This window comes from Leptinotarsa decemlineata, unplaced genomic scaffold (genome assembly GCF_025532065.1).
Source record: "Leptinotarsa decemlineata unplaced genomic scaffold, Ldec_3_MD MMD2_tig00002082_RagTag_RagTag, whole genome shotgun sequence".
Lineage (NCBI taxonomy): Eukaryota > Metazoa > Arthropoda > Insecta > Coleoptera > Chrysomelidae > Leptinotarsa > Leptinotarsa decemlineata.
In genome coordinates this window covers 4,351,954-4,376,446 of record NW_027412573.1, presented here as the reverse complement: position 1 = coordinate 4,376,446, position 24,493 = coordinate 4,351,954, and the positions used below count along the sequence as shown (strand labels likewise).

Sequence of the window (24,493 nt, the reverse complement as noted above, 5' to 3'; positions counted from 1 at the left end):
CCATGATTGAGTCTGTTCATTTCCAGGTGAATTTCCCTAATGAATGAATTCACCTTTTCAGGTAGATTCATTCATTAGAAAGTAGGTATACGAGTGGGTAATATGTTAGAGTATAAAATGGTTGTAATTTATAAGTAGGTAACTTTTAGGTTGAGCTTGAGGAAGCTATGGTATAGCAAAACACGTGTACGGTTTTTGTAAAATCCTTTATAGTGTAAATCATACAATATACTTATATATTGCATATACATACATACATACATACTTGTATATTGTATATACATACAATACACATACTTGTATATACATAAAATATACAAGTATCGGCCAGTTCTATTATATTGAATTAAAAAAAATTAGGCCACTTTGCATATCATGAATACCTGCTTTGGAGACCAGCTGTCAGTGATAGTGTTGTCATATCGGTGAAAGTCAGAGTTGTTAATTAGCAGTGATTCCATTATCAATGATTTTACTGCGACAGATATCTTAACCGAATAATTCCATGTGAAACTGGGAGTTTTAATAAAAATGCAGGTAGTGAAAGACCAGAAACTGTAACAACGCCTGAGCTAGAAAAAGCTATTCTTGATGCGATAGAATAATATCCTTCAAAATTACCAGGAAGACAGCACTGCAGCTGAAAGTCAGCCCAAAAACCGTATAAACAGTTTTAAAAAGAAACCGTCTACATATACAGCTCATATCATATACAGCTGGTCCAAGCTCTACTGCCTGGGGTGGTGCAGGTGGTGGAAGACCAGAAACTGTAACAACTCCTGAGCTAGAAGAAGCTATACTTGATGCGATAGAATAAGATCCTTCAAATAGTACCAGAAAGATAGCACTGCAGCTGAAAGTCAGCCCAAAAACTGTATAAACAGTTATAAAAAGAAACCGTTTTTACCTATATCATATACCGCTGGCCCAAGCTCTTTTATCTGGGGTGGTGCAGGTGGTGGAAAACCAGAAACTGTAACAACTCCAACTCATTCTAGAAGAAGCTATACTTGATGCGATAGAATAAGATCCTTCAAATAGTACTACCTCGGGATTTCCACCCAGGATTCATGTTTTGCAGGTGGTTGATTCATACGATGGCACACAATAATAATTCTTCATCAAATATTTTACTAAGGGACGAAGTATATTTTTCAGGAGATGCTGTTATAGAATTTCACAATGAGTGGTCATTGGGCCGAAGAAAATCCCTCCGTTATTACGGAAAGTAATTTTCAGCAACAATTTCCGCTGAAAGTTTGGGTAGGAATGATTGTTGACTACCTAATTGGGCCATTTTTTCTATCAGCAAGATCAACAGGTGAATCCTACAATGACTTTTTGCGAGATCATTCACCAGATAGTTGTAGTTTTAGTTGCCTAATCCGACAAAATGAAACGCTACAAAAAAGGCAGTGGCGTTTTTTTTCTCAATATTGTTTGTTGGCAGTGAGGCCCACTGGACTTGATGATTTCAATCTAGTTCGGACCAAATAAGCGTCTGTGTAAGGATATTTATGATATTTTATAAATCCGTTTCTTGCAAATATCAACGCCCTGTATTTCAGGAACGAAGCAACCCCAGACATATATGTTCACTGAAACTTTTTTTCTCAAAACGACATTACGAACCCCCCTCTGAAGTTTTATACCGCACTTAAGAAACATCCTGTATAATAATTCTGATCAACATGACATTCTGTACAGAAAGTCACTTTATTTAATTTTTGTAGAGGTTTTCAAATAAATTGGGTGTAGAATTGAAAATAAAAGTGACGTAATGAAGGTTATTTTCATGACGTTTCTCCAACTGCCGATTCCAAAATACTTATTGACATATCAAGGTGTGGTTGTGTTTCATCTATAAAGTATATGAATAGATTTTTCGACTCACCTGTGGTTACTCTTCCTCGAGCTGAAACCCAAGATTGTTACTTTAGTTTAAATTCATTCAACTCCAAATTCAATATAAATATGCATATATACAGACGGCTCAAAAACCAAAGAAGGCTCAGGATGTGGAGTGTACTGCAGATCACTGAACCTAAGAATTAAGTGGGAAATGAGAAAAAATGCCAACGTGGTTCAAACAAAACCGGCTGTTATCTCAATCGCTACAAAAGAAATAACCAGGAAAGGAATTTCTGGCAAAAACATAACAATCTACACTGATAGTAGACAAGCCCTATCAGCCTTGAACAGACAACGTGTTACCTCAGGGCTAGTACTAGAGTGCCACCAAGATTTAGCCAATGCCTCCGTAGATAATAACATTATCCTGAGGCGGGTTGAAGGTCACGCATTGCCGATTCTCAAGCCACGGAAGCGGGTGAACTAAGTATTTCAGGACCCAGTGACAACTACGGCCTGATAACTTCGACGATTGCGAAACTAGCCATACGTTAATCCCATGCTCATGCTCAATGGGATGGAATCAAAGAATGTTATCTTGCCAGGATCACCCTGGGCGGCCCTGAGAAGCTGATGCCAAAAAAATATCTGACGATTACCGGGAAAATATACGCTTAACAGCAGGATTTCTGACTTGCCACTGTCAACTGAGAAAACACCTCCATAATATGGGGCTAATGGACACACCTCCATGCAGGATGTGTGAACAGGAAGATGAAACTGTCAGGCATGTTCTATGCGGAGTTATCGTCAATAAGAGAGTGTTTGTTCGGCGAGTCTGCCTACACCTTCCGATATAGAGGAGATGTCTCCCAGAGACCTGTCCACCTTCCTGGAAAGGACAGGTTGGACGATGACCTAGAAGGACAACTCCTAGGAGGACACCATCCCTACTCCACAGATACAGATACAATATGAATATAGAATTCACCTGAAATATCAGTAGACTAATAAGAATAATAGACAGTTCACATTACTTCCAAAGAGAAACTATTAATAATAGTAGATGGAATAATATAGTTGAGAGTAAATCAATTAAACATGTTGATGAGTCATTGAATAGCCATAAAAAATTTAAACCCGGTTTTTCATAGGTTGAAATAAAAAGGTAAATTCTATTTTCCAATAATCAAATCCTCTCATAGTAAGTATCTCATCACAAATTGGTCATATTCGTAAATGAACTGACAGAAATTGTTTCGGTTAATAATAATCAATTAAGAAAAAATTCCACATTGTGATGTATTCCTCAGTCTCAAGAATGAATTCTTCTGAATTCTCTCACTTCTGATTTTTTTTTAACTCGAATGTCGTTTTGGAAGTAAGTTAAATAGCTCTTCTGCTAGTAATGAAGGATAAGTTGTGTTTTAATTTTCATCCGTTTTATAGAAAAAAAAGAACATAGAAGATAATACCGTCATCTTCTTCTTTCAATGATTGCACTATCAACCGTTTTTATTACAGATGAAATTCAAAAAAGGAGAACATGCAACACAAAACTTGCTGCTGAAAATATTGAGATACTTCTACGACAGATACATGACAAATTACTAAACTGTTTGACGGAAGTGGAAACGGTGACATTTTCCATTTTGAAAACGCCATCTGTGAACGGCAAAGGACTCGATTCACAAACAGTCGATCGAGGTATCTGCACATTTCACTGCAGAACAACATGAAATTGGGAACGGAAATTTTCGTATTGTTGCAATAGAGTACCGTTATCTTCCTAAGTGAACCATAGAAACAGATATTTTCTACTTACAGCAGTCTACTTCCTCAAAATCATCACAGTAGTTCATTACGTGGTTCCAGTACAAATTATTAGGACATACTACCCCGTATCTCTTTCCTTGGTAGCACTCAAAGAACCTTTGGCAGTTGGATGGATCAATATCGTATGTGATTGTGTCAGATGGATATGGGCAGCTGGGATCCGGCGTAACATCTGAAATTATTCATATACTTTTTTTTCTGTGAAAATATGACACATATTTGATACATACATATTTCATACAAAATGGAAAAAATTATTAGGTCTTTCGCGGCTGGAGATTTCAGTATCGCTATCAGTTGGAAAAAGTTTACCTCATCCTATGAAAGGAAGCCAGATATTTTCTTTGAAAAAATATCATATCCCTTGCAGGCAGACATGGAGTGTGGTACAAAATAGGTAGGTCATGACTAGCCACATATTCTGAGCTAAAAGAACTTGATTGGATATAACTCACCTTCAAATTATCTGAAGGAACAATTTGTTCAGGCCAGTCTTACGTTACCTACGCAGTAGGTTTATGGAGTGACACCTATTAGAAAACAACTACTCCCATGGCTAATACCACAACAAAGAATCTACCCTGGGTATATTCATAGATATCGAGGAAGCGTTTGATAAAACAACCTTTCCAACAATTTCCCAGCAACTACACTCCAGGAATGTATCCCTGGACATTTAAGATGTTCTCTAGTAGAGCAATAAGTATTAATGTAGAAGACATCACAGTGAAAGGACTGGTCATGAGGGGATGTCCACAGGGAGGGGTCTCATCACCCCTTCTCTGGAACATAGTTCTGGACACCCTGATTATTCACCTTAACAAAAATGGATTCTACACAATTGCGTACGCAGATGACATAGTTATCTTGCAGACCGGCAAATTTGTAAACACACTGTGCGACAGAGAGCAGAATGGGCTCAAATTAATAGAAACATGGTGTGAGAAACAATCCCAAGAAGACTGAGATGGTCCTTTTCACCAGGAAAAGAAGTTCAACGGGCTTAAAACCTCCCGAAATCTTCAAAAGCAAACTAAACTTCTCTGAAGAGGTGAAATACCTTTGTACTATCCTCGACAGGAAGCTAACATGGAACTCTCATCTACGGAGTAGAACAAAAAGAGCATACGTGGCTTATGAGCAATGTCGCAGGACAGTGGAACGCGCATGGCGTCTTTCACCCCGTGTGGTCACCTGGATCTACACTGCAATAATGAAACCTATGTTAACGTATTGAGGCTGGGCCTGTGGTGGAAAGCGCTTACTGCGCAACCTCTGCTGCAGGCAACAAGCGATGCAATTGAATCCAGGTTTATGTTTAATGAACCCGACAAAATAAAAATTAAGCAGAACATAGAGTCAGATGATACAAAAACCGAATGGGCTCAGGGTATGGAGTGTACTCCAGATCACTAAGCCTAAGAATTAAGTCGGAAATGGGAAGAAATACCAGCGTGTTCCAAACAGAACTGGCTGGTATCTCAATGGCCACAAGAAAAAATAACCACGAAAGGAATTTCTGGCAAAAACATAACAATCCGCACTGACAGCAGACATGCCCTATTAGCCTTGAACAGAAAACCTCAGTGCTAGTACTAGAGTGTCGCCAAGATTCAGCCAAAGCCTCGGTAGATAATAACACTATCCTGAGGTGGGTTGAAAGGCACGACAGGAGTGAAGGTAATCGCATTGCCGACTCTTTAGCCAAAGAAGAGGCTGAACTAAGAATTTTAGGATCCAGAGGCACCTACGGCCTGATGACTTCTACAATTGCGGAACTAGTCAAATGTTACACCCATGTTCAATCTTCAAAGAGATGGGACGAAACCAAAGGATGTAATCTTGCCAGGATCACCTTGGGCGGCCATAGGAAGCTGGCGCCTAAGAAATATCTGGCAATGACCAGGAAAACTCTACGCCTAACAGTAGGATTTCTGACTGACCACTGTCAACTGAGAAAACACCTCCATAATATGGGGCTAGTGGACACACCTCTATGCAGGATGTGTGAGCAGCAGGAAGTGCCCGGAGTTATCGTCAATAAAAAAGTGTGTGTTCGGCGAGTCTTGGCCTACACCTTCCGATATAAAGGAGATGTCTCCCAGTGACCTGTCCACCTTCCTGGAAAAGACAGGATGGACGATGACCTAGGAAGACAACTCCTCGGGAGGATGAACAATGGGTCAAATGTGCCCTAAGTACTGTGGGCTTTCACTCATCCTCCCTACTCTCCCTACTCCCTACAACTACTCTCATGGCTAATACCACAACGAGCATTGTTGAATATCCGACAGGATATTCAACAGGATTCTTCACAGAAGTATTTCCTGCATTTGCGATACAACTATCGGAATCGATTTCCAATTATTGGAACGGGCACACTCGTACACCAGTTTCAGACTGTTTGGCCTCTCGTCAGTGCAAGGTAGTGTCCTACATCATCAAAATCATCAAGAAGTCGATGATCTCCTATAATTCAAAAATAAAATCGTTTCAGAGTATGATACCGCGAACAAAGCTGAAGCGAATGATAAGCAACATATTTGCCATCGCCCCCTCTGCTTGTAGACGAGGTCCTGACCAACCGCATATCTAAATGGTCCAAATCAATACTGAAGAGTATTCTCTCTACAGTGTTCATAGTAGACTTGATGCAGTTATGATGTGATTTCAGTATGAATGATCAATTGACAAATTTTCATTAGCAAACTCATTTGAATTACGGGAAAATCATTCAGTCTGTGCAATGGACAAAAAGTATACTGGGGTGCGACTTGTTCATTCAATTTGATCTAGCAGTTTATAATCGGGAAGGCGTAGATCTTTCCAAAGATTTGAATTTTCCATTGAATGAACAGTGATTTGTTTTCTCTATACCACAGGAGAGATTGAATGAGAAACCAAAAAAAATTCTTACAATCACAACCACTTTTTGATGATAAAAAATGAGGTTTTTTGTTATTTATTGAAATTTCTGCTATTGGAAACATTCCTCCCGAACACACACAAACTTTCTGTTGTTGTATAATGAAACATGATTTTTTTATTTATTTCTTGGCGAAATCCTTAATGATCACATTTTTAAAGACTGGCTCACAACACTTTTTCAATAAAAAAGACATTTCTTGTCGAACCTAAGACACCATACCAACCTCCAAGTCCAACTAACCCAACTAATAGCCACCCTACCCTACTCCTACCCTACCCTACCCTACTCAGTTTTAATCTTCCTCTCTGAAGATGATCACTTGGTGATCGAAACACGTGTCAAGATGTTAAAAGTAACATACAGATGATTTCTTCACTTTCACAATGTTCACTACACGAGTTCCTCGATGTTTGTGATTTGATTTTCATTTCTCATACAAGAAAGATGGAGAGCTATTTTAAAATTAACACTCACCTGGAGGAGCCACACTTGTCTCTGGAAAAAAAATAATTGTATTATTATCATTCAACATCAGTAAAAGTGGGATGACATGAAAAAAATACAACCATTGAAAAACCATGAATTTGAGATCATTGAAAATTGTGGAAGAACAGCTACACACAAGTTACAGGTAGCTTTTATTTCGTATATACTTGAAAATTTGGCTATACAGGACATTCAAATATCTTTCATTGAATTTGTTTTATATCTTATACATGCGCACTACTGGTTTGTATCAGAAAAGTGCCGGAAATCGATCATTCGAAAAGCTGGCGCGTGTAGGGATGCTCAAAACAAGTTGTAGCCTGTTTGGCACAACTGTCTTCCATACTCAAATGGAGTTTAAGCGCCATCCGTTATTCAATTGTTCACAGTACTCAAGTTGTTGTTGAGATTTTCATAATGGATACAAATATCTGACAAATAATTTGTCTCAAATTTTGCATTAAAAATCGAATTTTGTGTGCTGAAGCGCTAAAAACGTTGAAGGACACTCACGGCGACTCGACTTCATCAAAAACGATTGATATGAGTGGTACAATGCATCTAAAATGGAATGTGATGGAAGATTTGCTTCGCTCTGGTCGGTCATGAACATCCTCAACTCAACTTAACGTCGCTAAAGTGAAAGAAATGGTGACTGATGATCGTTGTTTATGTCTTAGGCAGAGAGAAACGAGTTTTAGACATGGAACACGTTCTCGCTCGACTTGTGCCAAAAGACCTGAATTTGCCTCCTGACACATGTGTTCTCCTGACACATGTGTTCACGAATTCGATAAGCAAACCAGACAAGAAGGGTGTCTTGTCTTTCAACTGACTTGAAACTGAAGAATGCTCGTCAAATTGATCGAAAGTATTTAGTTTTTTTTTTTTCTATTATCGCGGTGTTGTACACTCGCAATAAACAGTGAACAAAGATAATGATCTGAGCGTTATGCGACGTTTCAGAAAGCGAAAGACCAGGTAAGTGGAAAGGAAATTTTTATATTTTGCACCACATTAACGCACCGTTTCACCATAATTGTGAACGAGTTTCTGACCGAAACCTCAACAAATTGTTTCAAACAGCCACCATATGCACCTGATTTGGCTCCGGTCGTTATTTTTCTTTTGAGAAAAGAGTCTACCTTGAACGAGGTTCAATGAATTTGGAAGAAAAATAAACATTTTGTGTTTCATTGACCAACTCTCGGTACTTTTTTGGTCTAGCTGTACGGTTTGAAGGCGCATGAAATGCAACGCCGAGCGTCTAGTATGAACTAACCCTTAGTTTAAAATATATTCGTCAGTACTGTGCTGAAATTCGTTTAGGTATATACTCACGTTTTGCAGTGCAGCCAGATAAATATGGTAAAACACACTCCGAAGTTGTTGGATTCCATTCGAGACCTATTGCACAACCCATCTCATACAGGTTTCCTTGATAGCATTCGTAGTAAAGTGTACAATCGTAGGGGTTCGCAAAGTACATGAGAGGGGCATCTGGGGGACACACAAGTGAAAGACCTTTCCCTTGTGCCAAACCTAAAAAAAGGGGTCGTTATTTTCTTAATGTAACTTCAGTACCCAAAATTGAATTGAGTTCAGAGTGTTCCAATCAAATTGCTTATATTGTGATTCCGTTCATTTCGGATATTGATCTCTTCCAACATGAATACCACGTTCCAAAATTGAGGGTCGACTCTTTCAGTTGTATTGCCAATGAACAACGGTAGGAACGGTAAAAAAAACTGCCTAATCCGCATATAAACATATGGTAAAGTACAATCAAAAAAGGATGTTTTTAACAGAAGAAGAGAGTTTAAAAAAGTCTGCAGGCGAAAACAAAGAAAAGCCTGGAGAGCCTATTGTGAGGCAGTCGTAGATTTTCCACTAGCTTCTAGGCTACAGAAGGCACTCTCAAATGACCACCATAAGACTATCGGCATCCTGACGAGGGAAAATGGCGACAAAGCCGCCAACCTCCAGGAGAGTGCTGAGATTCTTATGGAAACTCACTTCCCAGGTTCTGTCTTTCCTGGAACGGCGAACTGGACGGATGTACCAATAACACCCTCACAATATGACTGGCAATATGCTAGTACAGTAATTGATGAGGACAAAATAAGATGGGCTATATCGAGCTTTTCCCCCTTCAAGTCACCAGCGCCTGACGGTATAAGACCAGCCCTACTTCAGTGGGGACTGGACACTCTTATGCCACACCTGGTTGGAATATTCAGAGCCGCTCTAGCTCTGAGGTATATTCCCAGTAAGTGGAGAGAAGTAAGAGTAGTATTTATACCCAAACCAGGTAGGATGGACTACACCCTACCAAAAGCATTCCGACCAATTAGTCTCACATCGTTTTTCTTAAAAACCATGGAGAGGCTATGTGAGCGGTACATAAGAGATGAAGTACTTGTTAACAACCCACTTCATCCAAATCAGCATGCATATACCCCGGGAAGGTCTACTGATTCGGCCCTTCACCATGTGGTTGGCAGAATCGAGAGATCATTGGACAACAAAGAATCCACCCTAGGTATATTCGTAGATATTGAGGGAGCGTTTGATAAAACAACCTTTCCAACAATTACCCAGCAACTACACTCCAGGAATGTACCCCTGGTAGTAGGAGAATGGATACTCCAGATGCTCTCTAGCAGGGCAATAAGTATTAATGTAGAAGACATCACAGTTAAAGGACTGGTCATGAGGGGATGTCCACAGGGAGGGGTCTTATCACCCCTTCTCTGGAACATAGTTCTGGATACCCTAATTAATCACCTTAACAAAAATGGATTCTACACAATTGCATACGCAGATGACATAGTTATCTTGCAGACCGGCAAATTTGTAAACACACTGTGCGATAGAGCGCAGGATGGGCTCAAATTGATAGAAACATGGTGTAAGGAACACTCACTGTCGATCAATCCCAAGAAGACTGAGATGGTCCTTTTCACCAGGAAAAGAAGTTTAACGGGCTTAAAACCTCCCGAAATCTTCAAAAGCCAACTAAACTTCTCTGAAGAGGTGAATTACCTTGGTATTATCCTCGACAAGAAGCTAACATGGAACTCTCATCTACAGAGTAGAGCAAAAAGAGCATACGTGGCTTATGAGCAATGTCGGAGGACAGTGGGACGCGCATGGGGTCTTTCACCACGTGTAGTCGCCTGGATCTACACTGCAATAATAAGACCTATGTTAACGTATGGAGCCATTGCATGGGGACCGAAAGTTCTACAAGCAACGGCCATCCAAAAATTATATCAAATACAGCGACTGGCTTGTTTAAACATCACAGGAGCCATGAGAACAACACCAACCGCGGCAATGGAAGTAATCACGGGTCTGACCCCTCTGGATCTGTTCGTTTAGGAGGTTGCGTTAATGGCCATGGTACGATTGCACACGGCTGGTGTAAACCTAGAAGTAGGAATGGGTCGATTGAGGCTGGGCCTATGGAGGGAAGCGCTTACTGCGCAACCTCTGCTGCAGGCAACAAGTGATGCAATTGAACTCAGGTTTGTGTTTAATAAACCCTACAAAATACAAATTAAGCAGAACACAGAGTCAGATGCTACAAATGCAATACGGATTTATACAGATGGCTCAAAAACCAAAGAAGGTTCAGGATGTGGAGTGTACTCCAGATCACTAAGCCTAAGGATCAAATGGGGGATGGGAAGAAATACCAGCGTGGTCCAAACAGAACTGGCTGGTATCTCAATCGCCACAAAAGAAATAACCAAGAGAAGAATTTCGGGCAAAAACATAACAATCTGCACTGATAGCAGACAAGCACTATTAGCCTTGAACAGACACCGTGTTACTTCAGGGCTAGCACTAGAGTGCCACCAAGATTTAGCCAAAGCCTCGGTAGATAATAACATTATCCTGAGGTGGATTAAAGGGCACGAAAGGAGTAAAGGTAATCGCATTGCCGACTCTTTAGCCAAGGAAGCGGCTGGACTAAGAATTTTAGGACCAAGTGGCACCCACGGCCTGATGACTTCGACAATTGCGGAACTAGTCAAATGTTACACCCATGCTCAATCTTTAAAGAGATGGGATGAAATCAAAGGATGTAATCTTGCCAGGATCACCTTGGGCGACCCTGGGAAGCTGGCGCCGAAGAAATATCTGGCGATGACCAGGAAAAATCTACGCCTTACAGTAGGATTTCTGACTGGCCACTGTCAGCTAAGGAAACACCTACATAATATGGGGCTAGTGGACACACCTCTATGCAGGATGTGTGAACAGGAAGATGAGACTGTCAGGCATGTCCTGTGCGAGTGCCCGGAGTTATCGTCAATAAGAGAGTGTGTGTTCGGCGAGTCTTGGCCTACACCTGCCGATATAAAGGAGATGTCTCCCAGCGACCTGTCCACCTTCCTGGAAAGGACAGGATGGACGACGACCTAGGAGGACAACTCCTTGGGAGGATGTACAATGGGTCACATGTGGCCTAAGTGCGTGGGCTTACACTCACCCTCCCTACTCTACAGATACAGAACAGAAGAAGATGTTCCTGGGGAAAAAATTAAATTTGCAACTGTAAAAGGTAACAATGTTGTAGCAATTGAACGTTGGCTTGCATGCCGTAGTTTAAAAGTAACTGAAAAAAAAAGTGGATTAATAGACATGTTAATACCTATACAGACTAGTAAAAGAGTAGTGGCAGATTCAAACTGTAATAAAAGAAATTTAAAATAATCATGAATTTCAGATTTATTTCCGAGTGAAATATCAATCAAATATAGATAATAATGAAATAAATTTAATTGAATATAATAAATGTATATAATTCATTAAACGATTGAGGTAACATCTTATTATAATCACTGGTAATTAACTATGAAAAATTTACTATTCATTTCTTGTTTAGATCATACATATGAATATTTATTTATTTTTTGCACTGTTAAATCCACTCTCCTCGAAGCATGTATCCATTTCTTATAACTAACCTCATCAATATGAGGTTTTATAAATAGTAAAAAAACACGTTTTCTTCCGGATATTGATTATCCGACGTACAATTCGCAAAGAGTAATGCTTTGTTGGCATTATACTTGCACAAAATAATTTTTTATTTCCGATTTATATTTTCAAATAATAAATTAATATTACGTAAATAACACTGTTTTACATGTGAGTAGTTTACGTTTGTCCCTACTACTAGTGCTGCCTCTCGTGACACGTTCGCTGTACTATTCTCAAGAAAAAGGCTCATTGCATATGCAGGAAATTTTCTGTGACGTCCTGCACTGACGCCTGTCGGATATAATCCAACGCCCTTCGTGGTAATAGCCAAGGGGGTAGTTGTTTTCTGATAGGCGTCAGTCCATTCAACTTACTGTGTAGGTATAGTAGAGACTGGCTTGAACGTTTAAAGTTCATTTCTTTAGATTTGTTTATTGCCAGTCTTCAAGCATAGTCCACTGACTAATAAGAAAAAATATTTTTGCACCTCTGAAATATTTAGTTTCTTCAGCTATTATTTCACTGACGAATCTTTTGTATATTATAAAACCACACAAATTTTCGTTATGATAATTCTAATTGGAATTTCATCATTGTTGTAATTGGACTTACCCAAAATGAATGGGATGAACGCAATGCTCAGATCTGAAAAAAAAACATAACTTCAATATTATTAGGTACAAAAACCACAGAAAAATTATGCAGAATGTAAAAAATAGTCATTGACCATATGAGTTTGATGAATTCATCTCAATTTTAGTTCATAGATGTCTGTCGGAAAGTGGACGTCTTGCGGGAAAAAATTTCGAATGTGTTCAGTTTTTTACTCGGATCTGGTACAACTGAATAGACCTCAGAAAAGCATTTGCACTTTGTCAATCTTCTACTTCTTCTTCTTATTTTCTGACTCTGCTCCGTTAGCAATTTGCCAGCCATCGGTGATACACTTTGTCTTTGAAATTAATGACCAGTTGTACAAGTATACCAAAGTAACTAAAAAATTCGAGTTTATCTACAATGAAATCGATAAGCGGAAGTACGTAGTTTCAATATTATTCGATTTGGCTAAGGCGTTTGATTCAGTAAATAGTGACATAATGGTTAGTAAGTTATATGATATTGGCATTAGAGGATTCCTTTCTGGAATGGATAAAATCTTTTATGGAAGATAGGAAAATGATAGTGACTGTGAATAATGCAGTATCTGATATTCAAGATATTATCCTTGGGGTACCACAGGGGTCCATTTTAGGCCCACTGCTTTTCTCCATCTGAATAAATGATCTTCCGAAGTATATAAAACAAGGTTTCATTATCCTATTCGTAGATGACACTACCATAACAGTTTCCGGAAATACTGTGGAGGAGCTAGAAAACAATGGATGACATGATTTCTTGGTGTGATAGAAATCAACTAAAACTGAACGAAAGTAAAACAGTACATTCAAGTTTCGCGTTGAGGAAAACAGTGAAACTCAACAGCATCCAACATTCGGAAACAGCCAAACTCTTTGGTATGTTTATAGATAAAATCTTGTCTTGGGAACCCCATATCGATTAAGTCTGCAAAAAATTGAATCAAGCGTTATTTGCAATACGACAGATCAAAGACGTGCTTAGTTTAGATGGTATCAGGACTGTTTACTATTCATTGGCGTACTCACATATGGCTCAAAATGTATTAATGTGGGGTTCTTCTGTGGGGGCAAAACGTGTTTTTATTGTTCAAAAAAGAACAATTAGAACTATCTTTAATATCGCACCCAGAGATAGCTGTAGACCTACTTTCTGCAAAAACAAGATGCTGACGTTACCTTGTATCTATATATATAAAGCTCTGCTCCATGTGAAAAATAATGTACCCAATCTGAGAGATGAATCAATAGTTCATAACTATGCAACACGATTTAGACATTTATTAACTATCCCAAAACATAAAACATCGGCTTCAAGGAATCACTTGCATATAATGGCATAACATTATTCAATACGTTGTCTCAAGATATTAAAGATTTGCATATTATACCATTCAAAAAACAAATAAAGGAGCTATTAACTAATAAGGGATATTATAGCGTAGAAGAATTCTTAGGACGGGATACACTGTTATCATGATTATTGCTTTCACTGCATTTGTTTCATCCTAGTTAAAGATAAATTTATTTAATGTGTATTTATGTATGTGTATACATTTATGTGTATGTGTGTTTGTGTTATTTTTTCTTTATGTATATAGTTAAGTACCCGTTTCAAGTGTCAGATCTATCTTATACTGTGGACCGTTATTATTGTTTTATATAATTTTCATATTTTTATTTATGACATGTCTTATATCATGTATATGATATAATTATTATTATTATTATTATTATTATTATTATTATTATACCAAAGTAACTACTGTTTCATAGGATGGGGTATCACATTTTTCAAACCTCTAGGATCTAAGGTCTTATTCAATAATGGAATTGAATTGAATTCGGGATACACGTTTTAGGGTTATTTGAATAATAATAGTCAATGACTAGATTTGTGTATTACTTAATGGGCAAATTAGTGAATATTTACTTCTATGTGTGTGAATTATTGCATAATTGACGTATTTATTCATTCATTTCATTCATCAATTTGTTCTTTCCAGTCATTGAGATATAAACAGACATAATCTCTACGACAGTTTTTCATATTTATTTTACTACACAATTTCAACAAAATTTCATAATTTTCTTCACTAAAAATGATAGCCAACCACTTTTATACAAATATCATCTATACTGGGCCGTGGGTTTGATTCCCGCCTCGACCAAATATTTTTCTCGAGAGAATTTATCTGGTTGAAGCTAGAATGATTCTACAACCGTGTTAGGAATCACAGATTAAAAGGTAAGATCTCGTTACTCCTTAGCTCGTACAAGTTTCTCAACTTCTGAGAGTTGTCGTTCGTATGGGGGCGACAATTGATTAACGGAAAAACAGGTTTTAAACAGACAGACAGATGTAACCCCTATGATGGGTTTGAACTCTGTATTTAAAGCGGAAGATACTTTTTGCTAGGGAAAACTATAGCCAAACTTAAAATTAGAGCAGCCGCTGTCACCATCTGAAATTTAGAAACGAAGAATGATACTTACCAGAGAACTATCTTAGATGTTGTCTGCAGAAGTAATCACCCTCCAAAGGTTTGGCTTAGCTTCTCCTATCAAATAGGCACTGTTTTAGTATAGAGAACTTCTTCACTTAAGTCCTTCCAGGCGCTTTGTCGGGATATGCCATTGATACCTCTTATGAACTTTTCCTAGTGAGCTCTCTCATGTATTGTGAGATATAAATATACTCTATGTTCCCCTTTTTCCCCTTCTCTCCTACCAGTATAATTACCGGCAATAATACACCGCTTTCAAAGTTGATAAGTATAATAAAAAAAAATATATAAGAAATTCGAAACTTACAAATTAATATAATATTAACGACAAAAATAAGCAAAACGAAACCAGACCATCAAATTAACAACCAGACCATAAGAGCATGCTCAACCGGCATTCGATTTAATATTCATAAGCATACCCTTTATTCGGTAACTCTATATGAGACAAACTATTTAAATAAATATTCACCCACAGTGTTTCAATAAAATTATATGGTTAGCCACCAGACGAAAAAACCCTAAAACTTACTTACCAATAGCTCTATTCCTCCGTTCAGCTATAGAACGCGGCTAATCCTTTTATGGTTCACTGAATCTAACACCAATTCCGAATTTCACTCGTCGAATTTGCAACCCAAAAGAAGGAAAGGAAAATCGGGTTTTTCCCAAACTCCCAAAAGTACCTTGAATATCACCCTTTTCGAATAACTCGCGACTGAACTCTCGGTTACCCCTTTCTTCCTACTACTTAATTAGTTTTCCGACTTTATCTCAAAAAAAAATTCTCCTCTAATTGATTTTGCTCGAATCGACCCTTCGACGACCCAAAATCACCGACGGACACCTCACGACTTCCCAACAAAACCCCCTAATTATTTTCTCTCAAATCGACCCTTCGACGACCCAAAATCACCGACGGACACCTCACGACTTCCCAACAAAACCCACTCTAATTATTTTCTCTCAAATCGACCCTTCGACGACCCAAAATCACCGACGGACACCTCACGACTTCCCAACAAAACCCATTCTCCGCGTTCCATCTCTCGCGACAAAATTTTTCCTAAGTCCGCGGATATTTCCCTTCTCAAAATTGAATGGCAAAGTTACGGCCCATACATCCAATCAGAGAATTCAATTCTATCATTTAGTTCTTTCAGTCGCTTTGTGATTCGTTAAGTATTTAAGTGGTTTTTAGCATAACGTTCCCAGCTTATCGCTGACTTTTCAAAAGACCCAGCTGCGTTTCATAAACAAAGTGTCTCCAGCTATCAATAATAATGAGTTTTTTCGTCTGGCCCTTACAAAGTAACCGTGAATAAACCCACTGTATTTTGTGGTTAAGAAATATGCCTTTAGCACGTACAAATCCTATATACATCCGTTCAGTAAGATATCGTATCCCCATGAACTTCAATTTTTCCTATTCAGATAAATATGTGAGACCACAAAATTAAAAATAAAATACAGGGCGTCTTCTCATAAGGCGAACTGTTACACAGACTGAGAAAGGAAACCAATAGTAAAGCTGTCTAAACATTGAAAAGGCAATTATTCACAATATTTGGGCATGAAATATCATAATGATAATGATAGGAAACCGTGGGCCCAAGTAGGTTACCTGGTGTACACCAGATGAAATGTTAAACTTCAAAAAACTTCAAAAAGAAAACTTTGAGTACTTACTTTCTTCTTTACAAAACTTGTTATATCTTACTACGAGTCTATTCAAACTTAATCATTGAACGGACAATTCTTGTTTCGAAAAGCATGGTTTCCATAGGTTCGGAAAGTGATAGAACGTGTACCCCTTCGAAATTAGTACCCATTCTTTTTGAAGGCAGTTTTAGGTGATTGAATTCCACAGGAAGACTCTCAAGTTCACAAATACGTCGTACTCTTCAACCAACGTTCTCTCTTGTTGGAATTGTTACAGGCCGGATTGGGAGAATCTTAAAGAAACACGACGTGGAACCGATATTCAGGCCAACAAAAACCATCAGAGAAAGTCTAAGGTTAGCTGAGGACACCAAAGAACCTACAGCAACACCCGGGGTATACCAGATTCCTTGTAGCTGCGGGTCGTTGGTATCTTTATTATCATAGATGATATCACGAATGAAGCACTGATATACTCGACCACTCCTAAGCAAATTTAGCGAATCGCCAACAGGTGGAATTATAATCATTATCAAGTATTTTGAATTCTGGAAAATAAGCATAGTTCACTCAGTAACAAGATATTTTTTGATTATCTACTGATAACATACAAAATTATGTTGCGTAACATCCGTTGTTATTCACAGATTTCATCTATGTCGAATCATTCTGGTTCAAAAAATCACATACTGACGTACGCACTTAGTCGAAATCAATACGGTATTATATGAAAAACGAATCCTAGATGTTATATATCGTATTTACGGATTATGTCTCTGAATCTATTCATCCTGAAAAAGATTATGTCTCAGAATCTAGTCAACCTGAAAAATGTTTCGCACAAACTGAGATACAAGAAATAAACAAGTGTTGAACTTAGATTTGACTTTATTGTTGTGAATGAATTTGCTTACACTATTATTCGTTCTATGAGCCACGTTCAAGTATTTTTTTGAACGAGCGATACTATTGGTGGGTTCACCAAAATGTCCTATAGCGGGTAGATCTGGTCCATGGCTTGTTTTTGTAGTTTTTTGGAAAGAGTTCAAAGTTCAAGTTCAAGTTCAAAAACATGAGGAATCACACGTTAAAAGGTAAGACCTCGTTAGTCCTTAGCTCGCACAAGTTTCTCAACTTCTGAGAGTTGTCGTTCGTATGGGGGCGGCAGCTGATTAACGGAAAAACAGATTATAAAACAGACAGATTACAGAGATAAATGTCCTAAAAATATAAGCGATAGCTCCTTCGATTCGGAATCACCTCTAGAAAAATGTTTTTGAAGGATTTTGGTGCAGGTAAAAAATTGCAATTGTTATTAACAAAATAAGATTAAAAAAAAATTTTATTTTTCGTTAATACCTCAAAAAATATTATTATTTAAGCAATTTTGAAAAAAGCTCGTTAAAGAGAAGGAAATGTCCGATAAAAAAGTCCTGACTCCCGAAACTCTATCTCCATTATTTATAATTTTAATTTGATGTTGAAAATAGGGATCCGCCCGGCTGTTACGGCATGCGCGCACTGCCGCTAAAGAGAGTTTATCAAAAGAAATAATTTTTTTATAACATAAAATATCATTTTGAAAATTTGAAAAAAATCCAGTATCTTCTTAACAATTGAATGAATCGAGTCCCGTCGAGAAAAAAAAGTTTCATCACCATTTTTCAAAAAGTTATTCAATTGTTAACTAACAAAATTTTTCCCAATCTCCGTTGGCATAAATAATGGAATAAAAGGTGTAAATGATTAATTAGCCTATAAATTTTAAACTCCGTGGAGCCCTTTTGATATATATATATATATATATATATATATATATATATATATATATATATATATATATATATACTTCATACGATCCTGCGATAAAAGTTCATAAAAATTTATTAATTTGTTAATTATGATTTTTTATAACTATTGCAAAACGAAATATCTGAAAATCGTTGATACATTTTTTTTCAATTGATATTTAGCTATGTCTGTTTTCACATTGAACAATGGCAGTTATTAATATAGGATATGCATTTTTTACGTAATTTGTTTATTAAATTGTATAAAAAAAATAGAGAAATTTGAAATTCAAAAAAAAATGTTTTTGCTATTTTGTTGTCTAGAGATAATTATGATTTAAAGAAAAAAATTCTCTCAATTTGGATTTTTAATTGTTTAAAATCGATTTCTCCATATTTCGATTGTTCAAATGATTAGTTAAGAAATAATTTTGCTTTTCAAAATCATAATTTACACTTTTAAATAATTTGGCAAAAAAATTCATTTATTATTTAATTGTTTATTTGTTTAACAATTTGTTGGCCACTCTTTCATATATAGCTGTACAATTTGTTGGCCACTCTTTCATATATAGCTGTTTTTATAATTTTTGACGTTGGTCAATATTTGTTTATAACAAATTGTTAAACTAATAAACAATTGAATAATAAATAAGATTTTTTTTGCCAAACTATTTAAAAGTGTAAATTATGATTTTCAAATGCAAAATTATTTCTTAACTAATCATTTAAAGAATCGAAATATGAAAAAATCGATTTTAAACAATTAAAAATCAAAATTAAGAACTTTTTTTTAATCCTAATTATCTCTATACAACAAAATAGCAAAAAAAATTTTTGTTCAAATTTACAATGTCTCTATTTGCTTAAAACAATTTAATTATTGAATTACGTAAAAAATTCATATACTATGTTAATAACATCCATTGTTTAATGTGAAATACGGTTTGGTGTTGGGATAAATCTCCAGTGATATTCATTACTACACTAAAGGTACCAAACAGTGCATCACAAATTAATTGGCTGGGTAAAACTCAGGGACTTGAAATTAAAGTACTTTAAATTGTGAAAAATTCGTATGAAGCATTGAATATGTAGATTTAGTTAGTGAAGACAGTCCGAAGAAGCCATTTCATGGCGAAACACGTGTTGCGTTTTTGTAAAACTGTTTAGTGAAAATCTCGTTAAAGTGTTTTTTAAATGATATATTGTCATCAATAATATAATAATAATAAAAAGGTTTATTCACGAATTTTTACAAAATGAATTTCACAAATAATACACAGTAATACAACATATAAATACAGCATATAAATAGGTAGGTATATAATGAAAATAGGTATATCATAAAATTGATTTGTGAATAAACAAGTGCAAAATCACTGAAGCAGTCATTAGGCTGCTTGTGCGTGATATTCAAACTACTAAAAATAAACTTTGTCATAATAGTATGTTTGGCATCATAGTTGGTAGGTATAAGTATATTGTCATATTCGGTATATTGTCACAATCATGTGTATGGGTCATATTGCGTATATTGTCACTTTCGGTTTGCTTCATTTCAATAAATTATAAAACAAGGTACGCTCATTTTCGATTATCCATAACTTAAATTTACTCTTATAATAATGAAAGCTTGAAATATTTTTAAGGTATTCTGGTATCAACAAACATAATCTGGGCGCGACATAATTTGTGTTCCTTTGGCCAATTGTTTTTTCACTTCGAGGAAAAAACAGTTCATCATGTCTTCTCGTAATGTGAGTATGCTTATGATACTTCAGTATTATTTTTTCTTTTTTAAAAATACAAGAATTTGTTTTAAGAAATGTTGACGGGCATCTATTATTTGAATTTCTTTATACAGACTTTCAGAAGAATAGCTGATATTTTTTTCAAAAATTATTTTCAAATTCCATTTGTGTAATACGTTGATTTTGTCTTTGGAACAGTCTCTCACACAATGTTAAATTGTGATTGTGCCAATGCGAAATAAACTGTTTCAAGGTGTTTCAGATCTAAAAATGCTTTCACATATTTGAATTTTGGTATTCCTCGTATTTTATTCGACAGATGCTTGATTCGAAGGTCCCATCTAAAATGGCGATCTATCATTATTCCAAGATATTTTATGGATTGAGCTTCAGAAATTTTTGAATCTAGACCAATATCAATGTCTCCCAAATGTAGCAATCCTGATGAATAGGAACAGAATGGTAGTATGAAAGTAGTTAATCTCAATTTGAATTCATATTTTCAATATAACATCTCTAACAAGAGAATGTTGAGACTTGCTTGTACTTAAACATTGAACTGTTCTCGTGACTCATTTGTAAACATTGAAGAGAGGAAAACAAAATTCAAGCAAATTTTGTTTTCTTCTGAAATTTTTTTTCAAAGATACATCGTCAATAATTTCAGTGATTACTCCAATTTCCTTCCAATTCACATGCAAAATCATAACCTCAATGATTTCGAGTGTTGAACGGCCGTTGATACAATCAATGAAATATTATAAAAATCAGGTAATTCCCAGCCAACATCATTATGAACTTTCATTGTCAGAATTATCATTTCTACATCCATATGAAAATTGCCTCAAAAGCAAAATTGCCGCAAAAGCAATCAATGATGGTCTTCTCAAAAGTTATGTATGGTTATTATTTTTTCGTCTTACTTACGTTTCATTGTGCACAATTTCAGACTATCAAAAATGAACTGCATTACCAATGTCTCATCTCGTTTTTTTATACCTGCTCTCAAACATTATCTCTATTTCAATAATCAACGTCTTACTATTTCTCAAATGGCGTCGATTGATAAGTATCAATCAATAAAAAAATTCAAACACTTGAAATTCGATTTCAAGTTATCATCAGCAAACAATGTTTTACGCGAAAATCGTTACGATATCATTAACATACTAAACACGCATCACATGCTTCAGCCAGTATCAAAAGCCATTGAGGCTGCAAATAATAGTAGGATGATATAATTTGTGGATTCGAACGACTTGCGTTCAGAGTCCCAGTTTGGGATCAGAGAAAATCTATCTACATCTCATTCCATATCTGATCTGGTGTGAGCCACGGTGGATGCCTTCGACAGGGGGGAAGCACTCACAGCCGTATTCAATGACCTCTCGAAGGCATTCGACTGTGTGTCACACTCGACTCCACTCGCGATAAACTTCCGTACTGAATTAGGGGGAAAATAGCTGAATCCATCGATTCTTACCTATCCGAACGAAAGCAGGTTGTGGAACAAAGTAGTGTGAGATCTCCAGCAGTGAGTGTAACAGCAGGTGTGCCTCAAGGGTCGATCTTTAGACCCCTACTATTCCTAATATATGTTGATAATCTTCCACACCATATGAACCCCCTCAATACGAACATGAATATCCAAAGCAACTGACTGAAAATGCGTTGAAAATCATCTAAATTTTTTTTGTAGCTTTTGTTATGCTTGAATGTGAAGAAAACTGAAACAATAAGGTTAGTTTAGGTCTAAAGTGAGTGGGTCTATTCGAATCTCCACCGCAACCCGCAAGGGTTTTTTGTGTCTCACATCTATTTACACTTGTCCAAATAAACCCAGCTTCTTCATGAAGCCGATTAGTTTGTATAGTGAGTGGTCTTTCAGGTCATATGGTAAGAGTACGGCTCTGCCGAAAAGGGGTTTCGCGAAAAGGGATTTCGCGATAGTGGAATTGCGGTAAATTGAGGACAGTGAGTTTGGTGACCCTTGGAACGGATTTGTATTTTATACGGATACCGTACCAGAGAGGGAGATCAGAACCCAGTATAGTATCGTGAATCAATTTGGATTTTTACTAACCCCCATGTCGGTTTAGAGAAAGAGATGATATCATTTTAATTTTGTGATAATTGTCTTACTGTTGTTGCGTCTTGGGGATAATATGAATCACAATACACCCCTTTCATATGTGTGAATATCAGCAATTGGTACACACGGGTTTGAAGCCAGGCAATTTCAAATAATCAGCTATTGGAGACGCGCTTTCTTGTTAAATTTTGATCTTACTTTTCGAACATTTTTGCTTAGGTATTAATTTGTTGGGCTTTCATGTTATATTTTAATACAGTTCATTGTTATGGTTAATTGGTTTTGTAATATAAGCCTGATCTGAAGCTGAGCCTGAGCCTAATCTGAGCAAGTCCCGTATCATTTCAGGGAGCCTCCTGCCTCGTTCCAGAGTGGATCTTAGAAGGATAACAATCTCAAAAAGGTACACGGTGTAGTTAGGATTCAAAAAGACCGGTCCTCGTGTGATCGGCACGAACCCTATAGCATTTTCGGACCTGCCCTAATATTCAAAATTTGATGTGGAGAAATCTGCATCTGGTGACAGCCGCTGCCAAATTAATTTCAGAAAATAAATGAATCGGAAATGAGCATTTATTACACTGAAAGCAGTTGGTATATTCGATAATAATAGATAAAACCGTATATACATACATATATTGGTTATATTACAGCTGCCACCCTTAGTTTTCTCATTCACCTATTCTTTCATAAAAACATTTCATTTTTCCACAAGGGGACCGTCAGTCCTCTCAATATGACTTCCTTCACAAATAACATTTATATTATTGCACTGACAACCTCGTCGAATCCGTCTACCTACCTGAATTGAATAAAACTGGCCGATGCTTGATGAAAATCCATATTAAAACTAACCAACACTTTATTGTATGATTTTCACTATAAAGGGTTTTACAAAATCGCAACACGTGTGTCGCAGCCTGGTTACTGCCTTTCACTTCACTATTGATTCGTAATTGATTTTTTTTTAAACATCTCACTGACCTCCATTTCTACCACGACATCCACGGGTCACCTTTGAAGACGGTCTTCATCGGCACAACCGTCCTCTGTCGCGATCGGAGAGGAAGTCCCATTCATTTACGTCATAAACTTCAATACATTTTTACATTATTATTCAATATGTATTGAGTGCACAAATGAATTAATGAATTAATAATAGAAACAAATAATAATTATCAAAGTCCGGAAAAAATAAATCATTCCATATATTAAATTAAATTGAATGTTCCTTTTTCTTCGACACACATGCAGAATCATAACCTCGTAGCTCTGGAGAATATTGTCCAGCAAACATTATGAACCCCCATTATTAGAGATATCATTCATACATCATTGCCACAGTTGCATTTTGAGGAGAATGTTAGAAAAATTATAAAATATAATCTGATTTCAACTTTTATGCCAACTTATCTATTGATTATTATTTTTCGATTCGCCTCATTGTGTACACCTTTCAGATAAATATAACAATGAACTCCACTCATGATTACTTTACATTTCTTTCATACTTATTTTCGCACTTTATCTTCATTTTATTCATTAGGTTCTTACTATTTTCTAAATGGCACACATTGATAACTGATAATCAATAAAATGCGTAACCATTACGGATCCACTTTCAAATCATGAAATAACATGAATACAGTTTTTTATTGTGGAAATCGTTAACTCACATATATGCGTCTTCACTATGATTTCATAGCCCACGGAAAATAATTTTGAAAAAGTATGGAAAATCCAAAATAATGCGCCATGAATTTTATTTCTTTTTGATAAGCTATATTAAATTATAAAATTAATTATTTATGAAAATTTTCATTATCGACCTTTCTGATCATTCGTTTTTATTTAATCTGGCAACACTACTTGGCGTTAAGCAGCTATCACGGGGAATCCCCGGTCAGAAACCTCGGGACTTTTCCTTAATAGAAAACCAATCAAAGTATCGCACTT

General features: G+C 36.6%; 1 protein-coding gene across 1 annotated transcript in view; it reads right to left on the bottom strand.

Moving 5' to 3' along the window:
- Positions 1-21,496, bottom strand: part of LOC111504954 (peritrophin-44) — a 28,665-nt gene extending 7,169 nt beyond the window's left edge. Inside the window, exons 1-6 of the mRNA XM_023159680.2 lie at positions 21,373-21,496; positions 12,710-12,742; positions 8,444-8,644; positions 7,091-7,111; positions 3,677-3,859; positions 1,895-1,915 (exon numbers count right to left, since the gene is read on the bottom strand). Coding sequence (XP_023015448.2) covers positions 1,895-1,915; positions 3,677-3,859; positions 7,091-7,111; positions 8,444-8,644; positions 12,710-12,742; positions 21,373-21,415 — 502 coding nt within the window. The 5' untranslated portion in view covers positions 21,416-21,496. The remainder of the gene's footprint in view (positions 1-1,894; positions 1,916-3,676; positions 3,860-7,090; positions 7,112-8,443; positions 8,645-12,709; positions 12,743-21,372) is intronic.
- Between the last annotated feature and the right edge of the window lie 2,997 nt (positions 21,497-24,493).